Source organism: Coptis chinensis, chromosome 3, assembly GCF_015680905.1.
Source record: "Coptis chinensis isolate HL-2020 chromosome 3, ASM1568090v1, whole genome shotgun sequence".
NCBI lineage: Eukaryota > Viridiplantae > Streptophyta > Magnoliopsida > Ranunculales > Ranunculaceae > Coptis > Coptis chinensis.
The window spans coordinates 3908236-3932356 of record NC_141458.1 but is presented as its reverse complement, the minus strand read 5'-3'; the positions used below and the strand labels follow the sequence as shown (position 1 = coordinate 3932356).

General features: G+C 33.7%; 2 protein-coding genes and 2 long non-coding RNA genes across 8 annotated transcripts; 2 read left to right on the top strand and 2 right to left on the bottom strand.

Annotated features, from left to right (window-relative positions):
• Window positions 1-4: 4 nt before the first annotated feature.
• LOC147507367 (uncharacterized) lies at window positions 5-5831 on the bottom strand. 5 transcript variants are annotated; one of them, XR_015217634.1, is made up of 4 exons: window positions 4275-5540; window positions 3942-4041; window positions 2884-3495; window positions 5-920 (listed from the first exon to the last, which is right to left on the bottom strand). XR_015217634.1 is itself a non-coding variant. In XM_086600093.1 (3 exons), the coding sequence occupies exons 1-3, from the start codon at window positions 5683-5685 to the stop codon at window positions 3378-3380; spliced, it is 345 nt and encodes a 114-aa protein (XP_086456219.1). In that variant the 5' UTR covers window positions 5686-5831; the 3' UTR covers window positions 986-3377. The 5 variants fall into 5 exon arrangements, 1 of the variants encoding a protein (XP_086456219.1); XR_015217632.1 differs by lacking the exon at window positions 5-920 and adding an exon at window positions 986-1627; XR_015217631.1 differs by lacking the exon at window positions 5-920 and having other exon boundaries at window positions 986-3495.
• Window positions 5832-7539: 1708 nt separating this feature from the next.
• Window positions 7540-8784, bottom strand: LOC147507366 (uncharacterized). The gene is made up of 2 exons (XR_015217630.1): window positions 8379-8784; window positions 7540-7890 (listed from the first exon to the last, which is right to left on the bottom strand). It is a non-coding gene; the product is annotated as an uncharacterized LOC147507366 (long non-coding RNA).
• A 4626-nt stretch (window positions 8785-13410) lies between these two features.
• Window positions 13411-17577, top strand: LOC147507365 (aldehyde dehydrogenase family 3 member F1-like). Its single transcript, XM_086596262.1, has 7 exons — window positions 13411-13544; window positions 15450-15721; window positions 15912-16036; window positions 16148-16326; window positions 16434-16524; window positions 16738-16887; window positions 17213-17577. Exons 1-7 carry the CDS (start codon window positions 13411-13413, stop codon window positions 17450-17452), a joined length of 1191 nt encoding a protein of 396 aa, XP_086452388.1. The 3' UTR covers window positions 17453-17577.
• Window positions 17578-19380: 1803 nt separating this feature from the next.
• On the top strand, window positions 19381-22412 carry LOC147507364 (uncharacterized). The gene is made up of 3 exons (XR_015216181.1): window positions 19381-19680; window positions 19796-20361; window positions 22160-22412. It is a non-coding gene; the product is annotated as an uncharacterized LOC147507364 (long non-coding RNA).
• The last annotated feature ends 1709 nt before the right edge of the window (window positions 22413-24121 follow it).

Genomic DNA, 24121 nt, shown 5'->3' with positions numbered 1-24121 from the left:
GGCCTTTTTTTTTTTTGGTAATTTGGAATTTTTATTATTATACAATGCGATAGGTACAGGTTGCAGTTACATCTCTGAAAAGTAAAACATTTATACAATCTGGTGGTGTAGAGAACCATAAAGAGAGTTCCCTCATATCTAAATTGGATAGACTTGCCGGCAGATTTGAACGAACAACTTCTGGATTACCGCACCAAGTTGAATCAATCGTTTGTTGTGATGCAAGTTTAACCATTTGTTGTGATGCAAGTTTAACCATAGCGTCTGCAACAAAATTACACTCCCTATACATCCATTTCAAGATATAAGTTTTTTGGGTTCAAATTGAACAACTCTTTGATATCACCAATGACATCATGGAACTCCCACAGAACTTCGGAGCATTGAGAAGTAATGCACTGGTATATATACTTGGAATCAGTCTCAAATATCACATTTGTAAGTCCCAGTCTCTGTCTCTGCGACAGTTGCATACTAGCACCAAGTGCAATAATTTCAGCTTACAAAGTTGATCTTCTGCGCATAGAAAAAGCAAATCCAAGCAAGAACTTACCAGTGACATCACGCAAAACTCCTCCCGCACCGGCAGGTCCTGGATTACCCAGAGACGAACCATCCACATTGAACTTTAAGTAGTCAAAAGGTGGGGACATCCAATAAAGAGGAATTGTTCTTTTATCAGCCTGAATGGAGTTGGAAGCTACATTAAGATGGAGTAGATGTAGTTCCTGTGCAAACTTTTGACTCAGTCGAATGACAGTCAGAGGATTAGGCCTGCCATGTACTGTTTGAAACCGGAATTTATTGCGTTCAAGCCACAACTGCCCCATCGTGGTGGCAAAAAGTATCAATAGGTAGGTGGAATCAATGTCTTGAGCAAGGACTTTGAGAACATCTGCCATCCAAGAATGGAAATTGACCTGCAATGCTTGGTTAATAGTATAAGAGAAATTAAGACCAAACCATACCGCATGAGCAAAAGAACAATCGACAAAAAGATGCGTAGCTGATTCATCCGTATCAGTGCAAACATAACAATATGGGTCAACAATGAATGATTTTGCCGCTAGTAAATCAGCTGTGGGAATTACACCTTGTGCGCCTTGCCATAGAAAAAATCGAATATTGTAAGGCACCTTTAAAAACCAAGTCTACTTATACAAAGTTGTTGGAATGTCCTCTATCGGTTGAATAAATTCCATCACTTTAGTGTAGGCAATCTTGACAGTGTAAGTTCCATGCTTATCAGGTGCCCAGTATTGAGAATCCTGATGAGGAGAGCAACTCAAAGGCATAGATAAAATACGATCAACATGCATAAGAAGGGGGCCAATATGTTAGAACAAGATCATGCCTCCATTGCTGATGTACTGGGTCTATAAAATCTGAGACTTTATCGAGTACGCATCCATCTGGTTGTGGTAGTAAAGGAAGAGATGCAGAGGTATCTGGAACCCAAGAGTCAAGCCAGGCCCTTACATAAATGTCATTGCCAATATGCCAGTGTAGACCAAAAACTAGGAGATGCTTCAATTTGCACAGTAACTTCCAAACTAGAGATGCACTTCTAGCACAAAAATTCAAAATCTACGGCATATTGATCTTTGGCGAAATATTTGTTTGTAATCTATTATGACAAAGCTAAATCAGTATTTTGTATACCGATACTGAATTCATAATGGTCATACGGTATTTTGTAATCTATTTGGCGTAGCACAAGTACAAGTTCAGCACAAAAATTCATAATCTATACCAAGCAGCAGTGAATTGTTTGTAATCAAAATCAAGATAGGTCTAGATAATGGTTCTTTTTCAAATAACTTGTACAAAGTGACATGTAATAAGTTATAGTAGCAACAATAAAATTCTCTAACGGACCAACCCATTTACCAAATAATGCAACAATTCTAGTATAATTCCGTCTCATGTAGGTTGCCTCCTGACCATTAAAACACTAGAAGAAATTTTCGATGTGTAGTACAACACAATGAAATAATAAGCAATCAAAGTATTCTGTTGTGATTGGTCGAATTTTTTTCAATGCTCACTTAACACATTTTCACACAAAATAGAAATGATATAAAACAACCAATTATTCAAATATCAATACTTTAATATAACACTTAATATGATTAAGCAATAACGCAATGAGAAAGAAAAAATATAGAAAAATTAGATTATCTTTGGATTGCATGAATTAAGATGGACGTACAACTAATTTCACTTATATTAATACTAAAGTTGAAATTTTAGGGTGTTTGATCTATCTAAGAAATTTTAGAATTACTAAAGTTGAAGGATCTAATCTTTTTTACCTTATTACTCTAGTGAATTAGATGGTCATATGGAATATGTCCATGGCAAGTGCAAAGCATACAAAAAGAGTGCATGAAGAAAGCTTTTTTTTTTTCTATTGTCTTGCATATTCGACTATTCGAGGAGAGACCAACCTAGTAGCAGAAAAAGTTGCTAAATGTCAAAAAATAGTATGAGGAAACAAAATGCTATGTCTAAATTTTCAAAGGAAAAAACATACAGAGATGAATATAGTATCAATAAAATACCAATACCTAATATTTTAGTTGCATAAGATATGTATTGTTCTTGCTGATTTAAAAATCGAGTAAAATGCAAACTCTATTTTGCAATAGAAAGAGACTTGGATCAATCTTGGTATTGTGTCCCTTTCTTGGGGTGTTAATCAATGGTCTGCGATTGGACTCCAGCTCAAATATAAATAGTCACGGTGGTTGAACCAACTATTCCAGCATATTAGGAAATTACTAAAAAATATTAATGACAAAGTGGCTACTAATTAGAAGTCCCAATCTTGTGCAAATGACATATATATGCCCAATGGAGATTGAGGTTTTGTGAACTTACCCAACTGTAGAAGCCATCATAGAGTTAATAGCGTCACGCTTGATATAGATGAAGAGTCCGAGCTGAGTATAAACCTTTAAAAACAACTGAGCTATCACACTTGAAAAAAGAATCGAGGATGAGAGCTTGTAAAAAATGTCTTAAGGTCGTGAGGCTACTGTTAGCAATTAAATAAAGTATTACATTGAGACTACAAATGTATTTGAACTCCTTAGTTGTCCGGCCAGTTGTCTATCACAAAAAGGATATGAAAAGTCTATCGTAAGTGGTCTTATTAATGCCAAATGAAAACTTATAATGTAACAAAGCCTTTTCCAAAAGAATACTTATTGGGATTTGTAAGTTGAGTAGATAGTGATCTAGCAGTCATAATGAAATACTTGTGGAGAAAAAGCTAAATCAGTGTGACACATAATGGTCACTTGACCACAAACCATGGTGCAGAAGGAGAATGGCATTGGTACATAATGCAATTGAGTTGGTAATTGCGCGCTTTAAGATAGAGTTCTATGTGCGCCGAATTTAATATATATGTTATCATATATAGTTGGTACTTGGTTCTCCTCCTTAGGCACAATGTTCTCATATATTATCACAGTGAAGCCTAATAACCTGCAAAAAAGTAACATTCAATCTAGTAAATAATACAACCATTCTTGTCGATATTTCCATACATTAAATTAAGCCAAAGATATTTGAAGATATTTCCATCAATACGAAAGCATATTGCTTCGTCTAATTAAAAAACAAAAACGTAGACTATAAAAACACCAAAAAGATTGGTGACTCTTGGGGACCATGGACAAATTGATTTACTAACTATAAGGGATGGATAATGTTAACTTATATATATTAGATCACCAAGAGTGTCATGTGTTAATCAATGGTCTGCGATTGACTCCAGTTCAACTATAAATAGTCACGGTGGTTGAACCAACTATTCCAACATATTAGGAAATTACTAAAAAATATTAATGACAAAGTAGCTACTAAGAAGTCCCAATTTTATGCAAATGACATATATTTGCCCAATGGAGATTGAGGTATTGTGAACTTACCCAACTGTAGAAGCCATCATAGAGTTAATAACATCACACTTGATATAGGTGAAGAGTCCGAGCTGAGTATAAACCTTTAAAAACAACTGAGCTACCACACCTGACAAAAGAATCAAGAATGAGAGGTTGTAACAAATGTCTTAAGGTCGTGAGGCTACCGTTAACAATTAAAGAAAGTATTACATTGAGACGACTACAAATGTATTTGAACTCCTTAGTTGTCCAGTTGTCTATCACAAAAAGGATATGAAAAGTCTATCGTAAGTGGTCTTATATATTAATGCCAAATGAAAACTTATAATGTAACAAAGCCTTTTCCAAAAGAATACTTACTGGGATTTGTAAGTTGAGTAGATAGTGATCTAGCAGTCATAATGAAATATTTGTGGAGAAAAAGCTAAATCAGTGCGACACATAATGATCACTTGGCCATAAACCATGGTGCAGAAGGAGAATGGCATCGGTACATAATGCAACTGAGTTGGTAATTGCTTTAAGATAGAGTTCTATGTGCGCCGAATTTAATATATGTTATCATATATAGTTGGTACTTGGTTCTCCTCTATAGGCACAACATTCTCATATATTATCACAGTGAAGTCTAATAACCTGCAAATAAGTAACATTCAATCTAGTAAATAATACAACCATTCTTGTCGATATTTCCATACATTAAATTAAGCCAAAGATATTTGAAGATATTTCCATCAGTACGAAAGCATATTGTTTCGTCTAATTAAAAAACAAGCACGTAGACTATAAACATCAAAAAGATTGTTGACTCTTGGGGACCATGGACAAATTGGTTTACTAACTATTAGGGATGAATAATGTTAACTTCTATATATTAGATCACCAAGAAGTTTCAAGCAAAGACTTCTTATCCTTGTCAAGCATAACTTGTAAAAATCCCCTCTCCCCCTCCAGTAAAAAATATTATAAGATCAAAATTGGACTAAAACATAAGTGAGAGATCATCGTTCCAGTTTCCTTTCATATATTGTGTTGCAAACCATAAGTCGGTATCTCATTAACAAAGATTTTAGTAACCCTTTCATATGTTATTAAAGATTTTAGCAAGGCAAAGAAAGAAACCAAATATTTTGTTGTGTGTGTGATTCCGGAAGTTATTTGAAGTATCCACAAAAAACTATTAGAATAAAATTAATGAGGAATATATTTTACAACAAAATAGGTATGAACAATGATGTATGAACAATGATTGTTCATACTATATATACCAGGTCGTTTCGGTTAGGTCGGGCAGTTTATTCTTTTGTACTAAGGGTATACTTAACATTTCATCTACCCGAGCCGTTTTTAATTTCGCGTCAAGAGTATATTTGGCCTTTCATCTACCCCGTCTTTGTGAGTGATTAAAAAAAAGGTATTTTTTCCCAGATTTGTCCTGGAGAGTCACTCCCTGTAGCATTAAGGATAAAAGTCACCCCTGAACTTGTCCTTCATTGTCATTTACACCCCCACACTTTTTTCTAAGTGAAAAAAACTCTGAAGTTACAAGTACCAAACGCAACAGTTAGTTTCATAGATGGTGTTAGATATATATGATGTCATTTTACTTTTTACGTACATGACATCATCGATCATTTTATTTACCTTGTAATTTATTTTCCAATGTGGCAATAAATAAATGGATGATGTGGAAATCAATCAGTGAGTCAACTCCAACGGTCACCTGTAATTGTATAAATTGATCATCTTCTTTAGCAATTCCAACGGTCATAGCCGTAAAAAAAAAAAAAAAAACTAGCTACCAAATTGTTTGATTTCTATTCAATTCTACGAATAATTCATCTATCTAATAGACATTATTTTTAATTTTTCCTTCATTGTTCGCAAATTCTAATAAATTTCCTTTTGAAATCTATTTTTTTTGGCAGAAATGTCAGTTGCATCATATAATTATAAGATAAATAAAATAATTATGTAAAAAAGAAAATGACATCATATATATCTAACGCTATCTATGAAACTAACTGTTGTGTTTGGTACTTGCAACTTCAAGATTTTCTCGCTCGGAAAAAAGTTTAGGGGGTGTAATTGACAAACAAGGTCAAATTGAGGGGTGACTTTTGTCCTTAATCCCTCCCTGTATTTGTCGTGATCAAACAATAATAATTTGCATGATTTTGGAAGTTGCAACTTCCAATATATCAATTTCCTCAGCTGTGCCAAAAGCAGCGGTTTGTCATTACCACCGAAATCACATTTTGCCTTTCCATACACAACCTTCCATCAATTGGCTAATGATGAAAGCAATGTGCGTGTTTCGAACGAATCAGTAAAGAAAGGAGTCGAAAAGCGCGTAAAGTGACGGATTTTACTAGGGTGTTTATGGGTCGGTTTTTATTGGTTTCGGTTCTGGATCTATTTTTAGCGGTTTCTATCGGGTTCGGTTCTTTCAGATTTTTTCTTATATTTTGAAAATCCAGACCCATATTCATTAATTAAGTCGGTTCCGGTTCTGGTTCCGATTCCAATTTTTTATCTGGTTATATATTTTTATTGCTAATTTTTTTTTTAGTTATATAACCGATATAAAAGTTGGTTTACGGCGACTATAACATTTGTCATCAATATTTTTGTCCTCTCATAAAAAGTAATGGTCTTAAATTCAATAATAATATTTGAAAGTTATCTTAAAATTTTAAATTCATTCTCATACATGATATGCATGTATATATTTTAAATCGAACATATGTATATTATACTATACGTAATGCGTCATATATAGAACAAATACCACAGTACATGTACTACAATTGTTAGTTAGAATTGCATGTATTCGTTATCTAATATATATACATGTAATATATCAAGCACGTACACGTTCATGCATTAGTTAATATAGAGAGTGTATTAGTTAATTCATAGTATACGACTATACATATAGACGTAGACACGTAAACATTATTATTAATATTTATAATACACATATTTAATGTAATATTATAAAATATGCATTTAATAACACACATTCACTATTATGCTAAATGTTATATATATTTAGTATAATTTTACACCTAATAAATATAGACTATATATAATAATAATGTTTGGGTTTGTCTTTATTTAGTGTAATATAATACTAAATTTTATATATCAAAATCAAACTAATCGGTTCCGGTTTTGGTTCGGATACCCATCGATTTTTTACTATTCGGTTCTAACGGTTTCGGTTTTTATCGGGTCGGTGTTTAAAGACCCATTTTAAATGGGTCTAACATTTTAGGACCGAGACCCGCTATAAATAGTTCCGGTTCCGGATTCGGATAATTGGTACCCATGCATACCCCTAGACGTGACCATGCATATATATTAGACCCACGCTCTTTTCACAATTGTTAGTATCATATTATTTCTGTCATATGATTCATATCATCACCTGTAATATGCATGCATGTCACGATATTCAATAAAATGGCATCATTTACGTAAGTAAAAGTATCCAACAGATCGTTTACGTGAACAGATCGTTTACGTGAGTGAAAGTATCCAACAGATTGACTAACCGAGTGTAGGAGTACATATATTGGCCTGATTTGCATGCTCATTAGACACGGACATACATCATAGATTATAGATTCATAGCTTCATCTCATTAGCACCAAAGTGTAGATAGAATGAAACAAAAGTACATGTAGTAGATGGGTCGTCACTGGAGTGACACAAACTTATTTTATTGCGATACAGTACGTACGAAAGTGGCATATAGTTTATGCTGGCACCACAGCAGCGTATTGGTTCACTAACGGTCCGATGATTTAACATGGGCGGGTACATAAGCATTCGAAGTTCTTACATGTTCCACTAATTGCGTTCTCATATTGTATGCATTGATTGTTACAATTGAGAGAGTTGAAACAGAGTCCAGACCACGTCCCGCTTGGCCTTTCACAGTCATCCGCTTCCACCATAGTTGGTGTCTCTGCATCACAAACAAGTAACAATTTGATACATACACACTTCAAGCTAGTTAACAACTTAACATATACCAGTTGATAAAAATAAAAAAATGTAGTAATACTTTATCACATGTACCAACTACAAAGTATAGTAGACAGTTCTACTTGTTTTGGTATATTCATCTTTTCTTTCTTACAACTGCGTGTGTTCTCACGCAAAATTTGGCCACAAGTACGAAGAATGGAGGGATGAAACGTTATAAATATAATCTAAAATCTATTTTTTTTCCGAAAGTCAGGAGATGTGGCAACAGGGCACAGTATATCACAGGAACAAAAGACCCACGTATACTGTATTACTAAACTTTTCCAATGTATCAAGGCGGTAAGTAAGCATATATATTATGTTGTTAATGAGATTAAACAATTGTAGATTGGTGTTGTGTACGTGCAATGGAAGCAGGTTGGAAACTAGCTTGCATGTCCTAGCTAGAAACTTGGGAATACTCACCAAAAGTGTTGGAGAGGACAAGAAATACAAAGAGAAGAGTAGAGAGAGTGAAAAAGCTGGTAAGAGACTTGGCCATTTTTGTGCAGTGTTTTTTCTAGCTAGTTTCTGTATGATCGAGCTGATGATATATATAAATTAAAGGCCATGGTTAACCCCTATTTATAGCAGGATTAATTTAAGGTACTTATCTATTATTGGTCTTCTAGTACTTATCCAATAGCTGGATTAATCTTCGCCTTTGATTTTCGGAACTAGTGCATGCGCTGTCGTCATGGCTGCCGTCAATATAGATTTTCATCATGTGGTGACGCGCGTTCGTTTCTTTTCAATGGAATTGGAGTTGCTTCAATACAATGAGTTTGTCTTTAGACTCTTACTGTAGTACATACCGATATTCGCTATTATTTCACTAATTTCTAATACAATATCGGCTAGAGAGCCGATATATTCATATAAATTTAAGGTACAAAAGAAAGAGACAAGAATGGACACATGTCACAAAGCTATTGGATGAAGCCATGTGGAGCAACTATAAAAAGATTGGATGCAAAATAGAGGGGACTAGATTCATTTCTCACACTTTATTTTTCTATTTTTCATATGTAAACCAGAAAGAGGAAATGAGAGAACATTGTAAAACACCATTAATTAATGAATAAGAGAAGCTTAGTGATTTTATCTTTCTCTTCTTGTATCTCACATTGGTGCCGTCCGTTCTTCGAGAAACACATTCAAGTTTTCTTGGTTGAGCGAAACTGTTTTAGCATCTTAATTTACTGTTTTCATAGTCTAAGATTATTCTCATTAGTTAATAGTTGTTTAGTTTAAATTTGTGTCAAGTACGTGCCAGCAAGAGTGGAGAACACGATTACTCCCTTTATCCTATGATGTTGAGAGTATTATAATAACATGATATGCATGTTTTAGTACTGTAGAAACATTGTTTTTACATCAATTAAAACTTAGTTATCAATATTTTTATTTGTCAATGAGATAGATACGAAATTCCAATGTGATTTTTTTTTCTTTAGAATATTTCATTTTGCTTTAATTTAGTGATTGATTGTAATGATTGTAGTGATTGTTGGTGAAACGAAACATAGAGACCATTAAAAGTGGTGTTGATGCGTTGTTGGAAACTTATGTAGAAGAGAGAACTTTGTCTATACATATTTTTTCTTTGACAATTCTGCACTTCCATTACTAATTAGATTGGCATATATCTTCCGGACACTAAAAAAAAATCATTAACTCTGAATCCGAAAAATCCTTTGATTTGTCCAATATGGAAAGTGGAAAAGAGAGGTTAAATAGTTTCCAAATTGGACTTCTACAGATCACCTATTTTTTAGTAAGTACTTTTTATTTGGTAAAATATATATGGACTCAAACTTTAAGATCACTAACCTTTTTTGTTTTGGTTAGTATCAGATCAATTTCCAATAATGTTATATTATCGAATTTAGTGAAGTACGTGAAACATTTTTTTTTTCCGATAAGCATTAGTTTATAAAAATCTTCTAAAACTTATTTCGATTCTTTAATTTTTGGCAAACATGTAAGGATTTTTTTTTTGGTTGGCAAAACATACTGAATTTGTAGAGTTTAAGAAATAAAACTTCTAACGATATAAAGTAATAACGAATATAGATATTAAATGAATTATGTTGAAAGTTTGGAAGAAATTTCACTCTCAAGAGTGTGATTTGATCAAAGCCCAAGCATATAACAGAAAACAAACTAAGTAAAAATGTTGTTAGAATTAAATGGAATGGCAGCCAACATTCTGTGATTTCATTCTAAGCTTTGACTTAGCTATAGAACTTGGACTTCTCCATCATGGTCAAACTTTAAGTGTATGAATTTGAGCTTGATTTCCTATAAGGCCAGTCTTGAGGTCTGCTTCAATAGTGATTGTCTTAAAGTAATTAACAACATGCTTTTTCGGTCCCACACATCAGCTCGTTATCTTTATTATTAAGTTTGGGGAAAATTAAACCTCCCATTGGTGTAATGTCCTTCTTAATCCTATCGTACTCACTGTAAGCAGTATGCATGTGACCCATGATAAGCCTTTCCAAGCTTGTATATATTCTTGTTCATCTACGTATAATAGTTACCCACTCTTCTCTGCCCTTGCTATAGTGAATGAAACTCTAGATGGATGCCAAGCACCAATACAGGTTACCTTCAGCAAATCCCTATGAGTCTTGCCAAGAAGGCGAGTGACACCCCATTGAGTCACCACACCCTCATAGCCTATGAAACACAGACAAACTTCTTGGCGGGTTATAAATCTATAGGAGAGGTGGATAAAGGGGAGTGAACCGAACGAACCCAGTTTCAAAACTTATCGATATTTACAGGGACAAAGAAACTCGAGAGTGAGTAGTACGATCGATATTCTTATACTCCAGTAGTTTTCTCCATAATTTAGTGTCGAAAGGTGTTATCCTTCTAAATGTTGTCTGCATGAGGTCAAGCTAGATTAGATATCTAATTACATCATATGAATGTAACAATAAACAAAACCCCAAATATTTGCAAAATTGACTTGTGAAGCATTAGTAGTAGGTGCGTATGACAACTTTTTTGCATGTCATTCTTTCTTGGCGTGAAGTTTAAAAAACTGCTAATAGTTCCCATTAGGCTGTGATATATGATAATAATTAGTACACATCCTAAACTCACGAGTTGTTTGGGTAAAAATCAACAGACACCAATTCAATCAGTTTTGAGTCTTAAATTTTAATCAACTTATAAAACTCTTGATACTATACTAAGCTGCAATGATTAGAATCTTTTTAATCATAGAAAATACTTCTTGGCTTCTTGCCTAAACATTGAAAAAATTATTGACATGGGTACTGAACTATAGTGGATTTTACATTATGGGTACTGTATTATTTATTTTGCAAAATAGAGTACCGTATATTTCAAATATTACTAATATGGGTACTCGTTATGTATGTTGTTAAGTATTTATACATATTTGATGATTTGGCAAATGGAGTCAACTAATTTCAAATTTTGACCATTGTACCGTAAAATTATGAAACAAACAAATTTTGACCGTTGCAAAATTAGTTGACTCCGTTTGCCAAATCATCAAATATGTATAAATACTTAACAACGTACATAACCAGTACCCATATTAGCAATATTTGAAATATGCGGTATCCTATTTTGCAAAATAAATAATACGGTATCCATAATGTAAAATCCACTATATAGTTCAGTACCTATGTCAATAATTTTTTTCCCTAAACATTAGGCAAAATGGCACACCTCAATTATTATTATTATTATTTTGCTTGAATTTCCATTCGGCATTAAATTTTTAACCTTATTATGGTATATTAGTGGATGTATCTCGACGGAATTTCACCTTTATTTAGCTGTCAGGCATATATTGGTACATAATGCTAATGTTGGTGTTCGTTAAATTATTTTGTTTTTCCATCATGATGACTGTATACTAAGAAGATCATCCTCTATAGAATCCGTAATTGCTACCTTCATTGTTGTTGTTTCCTTCAATCTTTCTGCACGCAGATGAAACTCGCATGGCTTGCAATCCTACGTACCCCGTGGCAAAGGTGAGAAGAAGAGAGAGGGGTGAGTACCCCGAGTATTTTATTAGGACCAACTGATTACATCTTCTGGTTATTTGTTTCTTCCAATTGATTACATATTCTGGTTACTTCTCAAAGTTATCATAATTAATTGATACAAACCATTTGCAACAGGCCAACAGAAACTAACAATAAGAACCTTTAGAAATCAGGTACCTCATTAGGGAGTCCAACTAATAGTTTCTTGCGAATTGGATCGAAATAATTTTGCAAGTGAATCATGTTGATAATTTCCATCAACATGTGTGAGAAACTTTTAGTTATGAAGTTACTACAAAATAGTTTTTTACTTTTTCTCTACTTTAATATAGAGAGAGGTTATGTAAACCGAGTGTTTTATTAGGACCAATTGATTACATCTTCTGGTTATTTGTTTCTTTGTTTCTTTATCCGATATTATCTCATTGATTTATTCATCTTGGACTAATTATACTCAAACCCCCATTATTCGATTACCTAGGGTCACAATTCAATCACGTGTATTGTGCCAACTGACCTCCTATTTCCACTCCTATTGCCACGATACAACTGAAATCAAAGAACCACCCAACTGAAATCAACTAAAAAGGATATATATCTTTGGTATTAGAGTGCCACCTAGGAGAGAAAAATCTCTCTTAAAGGGCTCTGCTTTTATTAGTATATAGATAGTAGATATATAACGAGAAAAGCTAAACCCCGAGCCCCCAATAAAAACTCTCTATGTATGTGTGATGATGAATCACCTGTGCATTTATTTGTACAATATAATGTACATTTGCTAGAGCTGTATGGTTGGGGCTTGGCTTGTCGGTTTCAGTTTCTTACTTTAATGCCAAAAACATGAAAAAATGGCTACAACACCTGGTAAAATGTTTAGAGACTGATGTATCATCAAGAAAGTGGATGAGTACACACTTGGGGCTGGTCTTTGGTCCATATGGTTGGCAAGAAATGATATCAGATTCACTGGAAAAACACAACATTCTCTTGGTTGTGTGATAAAAGTTAAGAAGATGACGGAAACAATGGATGAAATTGATGGCACTAGTTCACAAAAAGGTTCGGAGAAGATAGAAATAAATGTGAAGTGGGATACTCCTCCAAAAGGCTGGTTCAAGCTAGCTTAATACTAATGGATCGTCGCTTGGGAATCATGGTGCAACAGGCGCTGGTTGCTTATTCAGAGATGAAAATGGTAAGTTCATAATGGCAATAGCTATTCCTATTGCTTTCTCTTCGGCTTTTTTGGCAGAGGCCATTGCATTGAAAATTAATGGGAATCAAAGTAGCGAAAGCCTTAAACGTTACAAATGTGATTGGTGGAAACAAATTGTCCTATGCTCCATGAGTTCGTGACTAAGAATTCCTATCAAATACCGGCAATAACAAAGGATTTGATAATGGAAATTCGAGAAATGGTGAGTGAAGGAAACTTTGTGCTGAAATGGAACTATAGAGAAGCAAATTATGGGGCTGATGCATTGGCGAATTTTGCTGCTCATCAGGCAGAATCGATGGCTGGGAAACATGGAAAGACCAAGCGAATCTAGTACAAGATGGCTGGAGGCAATGGCTCCCTAAGTTTTCTTATGTTTGGAATGTAACTCCACCTCCTTTCTTAGGATGCTGGATTAATCATGATATCAGGAATGATTGTACTACGAGAATGATTTCCAGATAATACCATATCTTTAGCAAAAACAAATAATAATAATAAAAACCCACGGTTAAAAAAAGACATTCCTTCTACTTTCTGTAAACCCCAACCAAACACTAAGGATGAAAAACTGAATAATTGATTTCTATCTCTCGCTAACACTATGCGCAGTTAGCACATCTTCTGCTCTCTTCTTCCCCGATCTTCAAGGTGAGTTTGGCAATCAAAATAGGTTTTTCTCTCATCGTCAATCTTTTTAAAGATTTTTTGGCTAAATTATATTTCAATATTAAGTTGCTAGGTTTTGTTGTGATAAACTTGATACATTTCATACCAGTTTGATTAATCTCCATATATTCCTTGCTTTGGTGTTTTTTTGCGTATCTAGGTGAGTTACCACTACTATTTAGTGCTTAAAGCTTTATGAGTTAAGACTAGTACTCTATGCATCTAGGTAAGTTACCACTACTCTTTAGTGCTTAAAGTTTTATCTAATCGTTCGTCAAACATTTTTGTAAAAAAAAACCCCCAGTTTCCAAATCCTCCTCAAACTCAAATGAAAACTCTACCCTTCTTCACACCACAGGTAACCATGACCTTTGGGATTCTTCTATTCCTACCAATACTCCTTATTTATCATGATGACGCGGAATTGAAGAATTCAAAACTGAGGGGTTCTCAAATTGAAGAAGGTAACGTTAAATTTACTCATTGTTATTATATTTACTTAATTTTTATACTCCCCAATTATTTTCATTCAAGTTTTAATTTGTTCATTGCCAAGAGATCTCCTTTCAAGTGGTTTAGTGTTTCCCCACATATAATTCAATTCGATAGTTGAATGCTTGAGTCTAATTAGAAATGCTTGCTTTGTCATGGAGTTATTAAAGATATGATTATCATGTATAGTTGTTTTGGGATCTTTTGCTTCAAAACATATGGTATGTGACTCCGTGTTGCAAAGTACTTTGTAAATACTTGGGGCACAATAAGCGATTTTTTTATAACCCATTTGCTTGAACTTGCATAATTATGTTCCTTTGATGTATTGATAATTCAGATTCCAAAGAGAAAAGTGTTGCAATCTAATTGGATATGTACTCATTTTTATTTCGCCATATGCCTTTAATTGATTAGGTAGTTCATTAGTTTTGCTTAAGAACTTTATGCAAGTATTATGGAAGCAAGACAATGTTGAGTACAAACCTTTGTCTGATCATATACCGTGATTTGTTTTTAATTAAATAAAATATTTTTAGCTAAGCTTTAGTCTCATCGACGTCATCCATTTCAAACAGTTCTTGGAGATGCCATATTCATGATATGAGGCTTTTAATTACGTTCTTACCAGTATTTACAAGTTTCTTTACAAGAGTGGAAGATTTTAATTTGGTGATTACACGTACGTGAATAAACACAGCGAGTAGTACAATTGTAATGGAAAGTCAACCTTGGAACAATATTTACCATTTTGGTTATTAGTGCCATTCTGAATTTCTGATACATGATTGAGTCATTTGTTTATTTTGTGAAGATAATGAATTTTTAGGTTTTCTTTCAACAATATTGAGAAGATGACCAGAGTTCAGTTTTGCCGCCGTAAGCAAGGGAGCAACTATTCAAGCGGTAATATTTATCGTAACTCACGTTACCAATGTCAATCACATAATTATCACTCATAATCACGACAGCATATTTTTAAAAAAAGCCTGTATTTAGAAAATATTTACTCTCTTGCTTAATTACCAAAATACCCTTGAAATTGGTTTATATTTTGTAATTTTAAACAAATCTATTTTGTCTTAACAACAACTTTAATGCAGGTAGTCCACGGGTTGGACGTGCTGTCATGACTGCAGCTGCAAAGCATCTAACTCCTGTTACTCTAGAGTTGGGAGGAAAGTGCCCTGCTGTCATTGATTCCCTTGTCAATTCCATGGATATAAAGGTAGTATTTTTTCATATAGCGGAATGCAAAAGTCGGTATATGGTACTTTACTACTTTCCTCGAGTGTTATTTGAAATGATCAAAAGTACACCAAGGGAAAATGGTCATACAGAACTCACAATTTAAAATTTTATGATCACTAGGCTGCCATAAAAAGATTATTTGGAGGAAAATACAGAATAAATTTGTGGACAAGCAACTGTTTGCTGTCCACAGGACTTTAGTTTCTGATTGGTGGAGTGGCTGCCCAAAAAAACTGTATTAATGCCAAAAAAACTGTGTAACTGACCGAAAATGGATTTAACCAATAGGAATGTACTGTTTGTGGACAAGTCTGTCCACAAATTCGGACTCAGGAAAATATGGTTCCTGCTGCGGTCAAGCGTGTATAGGAATTGATTATGTACTTGTGGACGAAAAGTTTGCACCTGTACTGGTAAGAACAATACAAATAGTTGCTGATCAGTGTTTCATTCAAATGAAAGTCGTTTATCCTTATCTAGTTATGATGATGTTTGAAAGCTAGACATAACCTCGCCTTCTTCAGGTTGATTCTATGACTATGAAGGTAGGTATCAAGAAACTGTTTGGCGAGAACCCAAGAGAAATAAATAGCCTGTCGAGGATCATCAACAAACAACATTTTCTACGATTAAAGAATTTTCTAAATGACGAGGAAGTGAAATCTTCAGTCGTCTATGGTGGTTCATTTGAGGAGGAAAATCTGTAAAAACTCCTAAAAACCTATCTAACTTTCTGTGCTCATACTTGCTTCTTTTCTTGACTGAATTATTATTACAAAGATTAATGACAGTTCTATAACCACTCTGTAGGTTCATTGAGCCAACAATTTTGTTGGACCCACCCCTTAAATCTGATATCATGACCGAAGAAATATTTGGTCCTCTTCTTCCAATAGTCACTGTAAGATTTCGGTTACTTTGGACTTTTTCATATATTATCTATCATTGTATCATTTAATCATATCTTACTGACCCTGAAAATCCATTTTTATGGTACTTTTCACAATTTTTACGTACTCATTGATAGGGTGACATAGATGGATTTCCATTAAGTGGAAATGAGTCATGGAATTTCTACAGTTGAACTCAACAAATCTTTTTGTTGTTTTTACAGTTGAAGAACATTGGAGACAGTATTGATTTCATAAACTCTAGGCCCAAGCCTCTTGCGCTTTACATTTTCACCAACAATGCAGCTCTAAAAACAAGGATGATTTCTGAAACATCTTCTGGATGCTTGGTATTTAATGATTCCATTGTTCAAGTAATTCTCAACACCCTATCATTTCCGAGTCATTTACTTTAAGAACTAGTGTGGGATTTCAGCCATGGATAAGTTACTTCTCAGCACACTATCAGTCACCACTGTACTTACGCCACTTTCAACCTTTCATTTTTTTTTTCTGCATGCCATTGTGATTCTAAAGAAAACAATGTGAACACCAAATTAAGCTGTATCAGTGCTGTCACATGAATCTAATGACTCATAAAGTGACTGAAGTGTTAATGTCTTGATCACCTTAAACTATTGATCCACCCTTCTTTCTACAAATCGTAAATTAATGTTAATGTTGTTGTGATGCATGCAGTACTTGATTGATACAATCCCTTTCGGAGGTGTTGGTCAGAGTGGTTTTGGAAGATATCACGGGAAGTTTTCATTCGATACATTCAGCCATGAAAAGCCAGTAATCAGAAGAGGCTTCTTTCCTGACTTGTGGTTCGGATATCCTCCATGGACTGCTCACAGATTAGATCTCATTCGAGCGGCGCTCGATTTTGATTATCTTAGGTTTTTACTTCTCGTATTTGGTTGGAATAGAACCTAGATGCATGGATTCTGTACTGTCATAAGAAATGGAGATTGTTCCATAGCATTTCTGCTTATGCTATTTGTCAGGCGTCACTATACAGCAATGTTTTGAAAACCGAATCGGTAATTGAACCGATTTTTTGTTAAAATGGTTCAATCAGGTTCAACCATAGTTCGACTCGGTCGAACCGATTGATATTTATTTAGCAATTTTTTTAATAATTACAATAATAAAATGAATAAATACATGTTTTAATTTAATATTAACTAGATTTTTGGACCCGTTCAACGAACGGGGACCGTTTTTATATAATTTATTTTTTCATTTTATTATTATGTATCAAAAATCTTACTTTCAAATCCATTTTAAATTGAAATATATAATTCAACATATAAATCAAAATCTGTAAATAATTTAAAAAATGTATAATGATCGAATAGTTTTTTATATATGTGTTTTATACTACTCTAATGGTAAAACTAAGATAGACTGTTTGGTAATTATTAAGTTTAATAAGATGTTTGATTTAGGTTTACTTTTGGCTTAATACTACTACTACCTAATAATATAAAAAAAATTGACGGGACTAAGTTAGTTATGAAGACATTGATGTACTGATTAATTGAGAAGTCTAAGATAACCAACTATATGCGTTGTTTCTATTTGTTGTGATGTTTCTTTGATAGACTTGCAAGTTGAAACCAATTACTGGGTTTTGTAGCACCAACTATCCACCTTAATATATGGTTCAAAAGAAGATGAAGATAATGGACAACATATTAACACCTATTACTAACTATGTTCATCTAACAAAAATAAAATTTCAACATGTTAATGTATCAGTAATACATGTTTTGGATGTCAAACAACAAAAGTAAAAAATTGAACAATGACAACTTATGGTGTTACTTGACAAATGTTGGTCTCTTTGCTATCAACATCAATTCCGGTTTCATGCTTACTAAAAATCCTACACAAACATATACTTGGTCACCTTACATAAATTACTTTTTGGTCATTACGATCCGAGTTGCGCGTTCAATTTTGCATTATTGGTCCATACATTGAACCTCGTCGAAGCTTTGAACATTTGGATCCACTTCACATACACTTATTTCTTTGAGATATTTAGACCTTATAATAACCATCGAAGTTGCCGACATGTACCTTAATAACTTAATTGAGCTGCAACTCGATCTATAGAATGGTCCCGTGTTTGTTGGTAAAACATGGTTATGGACACATCCAAAAGCTAATAGATTACAAAATTATTAGTACTTTACATACAAAATGGTAGCCCAAATCTTATGTCAATGTTCTAAAATATCAAAGCGAAGTCTAAACTCCAAAAGGCGGTAGTTAACTCCAAAACTAAATTAAAATTTTCCAAAAGTTACATATATGCACTCAACTGTAAAATTCAAAAATTGCAAAGTAGCATTTGAAGACTCAACGTTTACGCATTTAAATCTATTGGGATCTCCCTATTTTCATGTAAGAGCATAAAAACTTAATTATAATTGATTATACCTACTCTGCAAACAATATAAAATATAAAACTTGCAACAATACAACAATGTTGATTGCAAGTTTCATAATATTCAATGTTCCCGTAAGGATGTCCGGCCTAAAACACGTAATGTATAGTCATATTATTTGTTACTGACATATTAGGTTCATATGTGATGTTCGAATTTGGAATAAATCTATTGCACCTTGCAGGTTTCATTTATCTACTTATTTGCCTCGTTTTATTGAACTGTTCTTGTTGTGGTTTTTAACCAATGTTCTGCCTCAAATGTAAAGCTGATCTGTTTCTTTTCTTGTTTACAGGAGGAGCCCTATATCGATGGCGGCAACTATTATTTACATTATATCTCGGTTGTGCGATGAAAGGAAGCTTCTCAAAGGTTAACCTTATTTTACAAAAAAAATTGAAGGCGAGAATCTATTTAAAAAGAAGAGACATCTAATAACAAATACACATTTCTCAGGATTGTACATAACATTGACTTGCATACATCTTTTGTCTTAGAATCTTTGATAAATAGCTTAAATCTCCCTGTCTCTGCAGATATCTCGTTGAACAAAGGGACGGTGTTTTAGCAGCAGTAGCAGCAAAGTCAAGAAAAGGAGATATCATATCGAGAAGAGAGCAGAGAGAGAAGGTTTGAAGAAAAGAGACATGCTCTCATCTATCCTAACATCATCTTCTCTTCATTACTTTACCAACCCCCTCAAAGGTATGTTTTTTGCCAGCTCCTTTTATATGTTTTTTCTTATCCTTTATAGCTTCTTGTTACTATGATTTTTTCTTAAGTTTAATTTAAGTGATTAGCATGGTGCTTTTTCTTTCAGGTTGCTTCTTTTTCTAAGCTGAAGTGATCCATTGTTTGATATGACGTGATCATTGATCAAGCTGTGCTAAGATTTGATGGTTTTATTTTCTAATTGTATTTTATTGCTTGTTATGTTTTCTGTCTATATCCATCTCATTTTTAACCATTACCAAACACCAGAACAAAATGCTTCCCAGGACTTTGTTTATATCCTCACCAATTTGTGCAAACTAAACGTAGACAATAGTAAAACAAATTAGTATAGACCAAGAGTTTTATTGGTTGTTGGCGTCTTCAAGATTTCTTACTAAGTTGTGTTTGGTAAACATTTGATCAATTCTATTCAGTATTAAGCTTTTAGGGCATTAAGGATGTTGTTGTGTTTTGGTATAGTTCCAATGCTAAATTCGCGGCATGGAGCCTAAAGTCGATCCCTTCTTTCTTTTTTATACATGTAAATTGAATGGATACGAAGTATCCAATGCAACGCGGTGATATAGCAAGAAGTGAGGCATATGATCTTCAATGTGTGTCGATTTCGTATCTGGCCTAGTGTTAAATATGGAGTGTTGATCCAAGCAAGAGGTATGTACTAAGTTTCCTTTATTTATGCCACCAACTGATGGCTTACTAAACTGGTAGATTTGAAAATCTATAGTAGGTGCAAATTGACTCTTTGAACTATAACACTCTTTCTTCATTCTAAGTTTCCCATTATTCCAAATATTTTTGGGTTAATTATGTATGAACTACTATTATTGAAATGTATATATACATGTTCGTTAATCCCAAATGGAACTACGCTTATGCATTTTATAAATTATAGGTAAAAGAATTAAACATAAAGTCTGACCTACCCAAGCTTTACCAAAATGTTTTACGTTTACCAAATCAGTCATTAACTCATGCAATTTTATTTGAATACCGAAAGCAACAATTTTGGGGGCATCTTCGGGTTTTAGTCCCTTAGAAACCTTGTCCAATGCCATTTGAATTTCAGGCCATTTGGGGTTGCAAGTAAATGTGGTGAAAATATCAGGAGTTCCAGCCCATCTGGAAATGGCTATGGCATCCTGATAATTTTGAACCATATATGTTGAACCACCTATAAAAAACAATTGTAAAGTTAATCATTTGTCATTATATATTCATTTTCAAAGGTTCCAAGTGAGTATTTGGGATTTGATTGAACTTACCTGTAAAAGACGATGGTAAAACTAATCGCCTACCAACAGATGCAGGTTTAGGGTCCCCATAAATAACAGCATCAACCAAACCTTGGTATAGTTCAAGATTTAATGATATGTTGGTTATTTCTAACCCATTTTAAAGCCTCATTTCCTCAGCAGCAGTGTATGCATCAACCCAAAATTGTTGCTTCAATCGACCACCTCTAAATATTGTTAGTCCTTCATTTGCTCTCATTTGCATTCTAAAAGCATAATACTCTCTTATGGTAACATGTTGTCTCTTACCAACTTTACTACCCTATACCCATTAGCTCCATCAGAAATAAGATAGGGTATTGCATTGACATAAAACTTGGAAAAGTCTCATCGATCCTCTTCAAGCCGTATCCTTTCTTATCGACAACAACGTGGCCGGTGACCTTGAGATTCATCTTCATTACCAACAATGAGACCAGCTACCTCATTAGAAGTTGGCATATTGTATACTCTTCCCACAAATCTGTCTTGTACTAATGAGTCTTATACTAACATCAGCGATTTCAGATTCTATAAATCTATCTCGGCCATTATGTAACTCTCAAACTATTATGTTGTTTTCATTTAACATTTCAATGAGTCCCGCTATAATGTTTGGATCTAACGGTTTTTTTTCTTTTCAATCTTTTACTAAAAGAGTTCAATCTGTTTTGCACTTCATTGGGTAGAATATATGCGCATTATAATTGGCCAAATTTAGGAATCTGACCTGGCGTAAAGAACAAAAACAAAATTAACAGGTAAATGACATGTAATCACAAAATTATTAAGAAAAATCAAATGTCAAATTATTTTCTGCATTGTTCATTAAAGAAAATTATACATACCCAAACAATCTAATATTTTGCACTTCATTTGTCAGATATATGTATGTATCGGCCAAATTTAAAAGCTAACTTGGAATTGGTAGCAAGGTTCCAATTTTGTGATGATTTTGCCCACTTATCTTATAAACATATGGCCCCTTTCCGTTGTTTATTTTTTTATCAATCACTCCTCCAGTTGATGTGAAAGCAAACATCGAGTTATACGCCCGTATATTTTCTCTATAACCTACCGATGTCTTTAAATGTATGAAAATTTGTGTCGAAGTAGCTTTTTTGTGTTAGATCAGTATATTTCTTGATCTTTCTTAGTTCTTGTTTCCCAAATTTCAGCAAATTTTGGAATTGCTGCTATATCTGCTATGAGAATGCTTGGGGTTGGGGTTGGTGTATCACTTTTGCTTGAGAAAGGGTTATTTCAACATACCACTTGATTTCACGTCTAAATCTCTTAAATTAAATACAGATGTGGATATGGACTGTTTTGCTGTAAACGAAGGTGAAGCTCTTGTATTTGCTTTGTAATTATAACACAGATATGAACTTATTTTTGTCGTTTCTCAGATATGAAATTATAACACAGATATAAAATTATTTCTATATAAATAAAATGACCACATGCATCCTACTGAAAATAGTTTGCACTACTTAAGAGCATATCCACTATTATGATGGGAGGATCTCTCTTATAAATAAAAGAAATACAAATTATTCGCCCTTTAATCATCAATATGATTTTTCTGCATGTACATTGATAGACAGATTGAAGACAATGTCAAGGTTGTGGAAATGGATTTTGGGCAATGTAGAGGGAGTACAAAGAGCAGGAATGGCTATTTAACCAATGTTCATGTTGAAATTGGAGATCAAAGATATTGACCACATTGTTATGTAGGAATGGCAAGCTAATATTATAAATTTAAACTAAAAATTAACTGACTCAATAGTTACAAACTTTCATAAATAAAAAGCGTTAAACCTCGGCCATTAAAAAAATACTATGTGACCAACATAATAAAGTTTTGGTATTAAAGTACTAATCCTCATGGTTTTCTTTTCTTTATTATAAAACTCTACATGCCTTTCATTCCTTTAATTTTTTCTTCAAGATAATATATTTTATCTTTGTTGTGTTTATCATCAACCAAACAATCTAGCATAATATTTTTGAGGATATCGAGTTGATTTTGCTTTTCTTCAACTTCTATTCTTTTCTTCATAAGTTCTTTGAAATTGAAGTCTTCAATTTCTATATCCGTTCATCCTTTATAAACTGTAGATTGCGTGAAAAGTCTTTGAATCCTCTTTTTGCAAATGAATATGTTGGGCTTCCATCAATTTCTTTAACTATGGCGTCTTCACTTTGTTAAAGAATAAGTCTTTGGTACCTTTAATGTCACGGTGCTTTTGAATCGTCCGCTCTCTAATTTTTGTGTTGTATCTTTGGATCTTGTTGAATGTTAAGTCCCCGCTTCTAGAATTTCCTTTAGCATTTTTTTTTACATAAACTGTAATTTTCATACCATTATCTGCAATATACATAATAAAATGAAGTCAATAAATAATTGTAAATAATAGAGAAGAGGAAGAATGAAATAATTAGTTAAATAATTTTTTGAGTTTTATGGTGTGGGCACGCGTGCAAAATGTGTGAGGGGTAATTGTTGCATTTTGAAATGGCATAACACCGGACACACCACAATAGACAGGTCAAACTTGGTAAATGAATCGTTAACTAACGATAGGGTTACCTAAAGCTCAAACGTAAAACTTTGGGTCCAACGCAAATACCCATATTATTGGGACGCCCTAAAGCTAAATCACCTTATTTTAAATTAGATATATTTTTTTAATTAGGTAGAAGCTATTGGGTTTAGAAACCCATAAGTATACTATTAGTGTTGGGCTGGGCGAACAAATTCTTGCGGGTATTATTGAATCTAAAATTCAATTCAAATTTAAATCGCTATCTCTGTTTTTCCCCACGCAGACTTTCTTCAAAAAGCAGATTCAATTGCCTGTAATGGCGAAGCTTTGGCATTATCATAAATGTCCTTTGAAGTTTCTTGGACCCTTAAGAGTAATGCTTTAAACATCATACCATCTTTGTTAGCATCGTAATTACTGATGCTAACTGTCTCTCTGACATTGTTTTGTGCTCTACCAGAGTGGTGATGCATTCAAGCTGCTCCAGAAGTCAGGAGAGAGACCAAAAGATAAATAGTCGCAGGTGTTCAACCACGGGGTCACCAATTACAGAGGGTGGATTTTGGCCTTGACTTATGGGTATTGTTT

Excerpts from the sequence above, each read along its gene's own strand:
- LOC147507367 (XM_086600093.1), bottom strand. The coding sequence starts at position 5,685 with ATGACCGTTGGAATTGCTAAAGAAGATGATCAATTTATACAATTACAG. Across the intron at positions 4,042-5,558 it reads ATTGGAAAATAAATTACAAG|GTGTGGTAGCTCAGTTGTTT; the intron begins GTAAATAAAATG and ends TTCTTTTGTCAG. Across the intron at positions 3,496-3,941 it reads ATGATGGCTTCTACAGTTGG|GTTATTAGGCTTCACTGTGA; the intron begins GTAAGTTCACAA and ends ACTTTTTTGCAG.
- LOC147507365 (XM_086596262.1), top strand. The coding sequence starts at position 13,411 with ATGGTGAGTGAAGGAAACTTTGTGCTGAAATGGAACTATAGAGAAGCA. Across the intron at positions 15,722-15,911 it reads TGGTCATACAGAACTCACAA|GAATGTACTGTTTGTGGACA; the intron begins TTTAAAATTTTA and ends TTTAACCAATAG. Across the intron at positions 16,888-17,212 it reads TTAATGATTCCATTGTTCAA|TACTTGATTGATACAATCCC; the intron begins GTAATTCTCAAC and ends TGATGCATGCAG.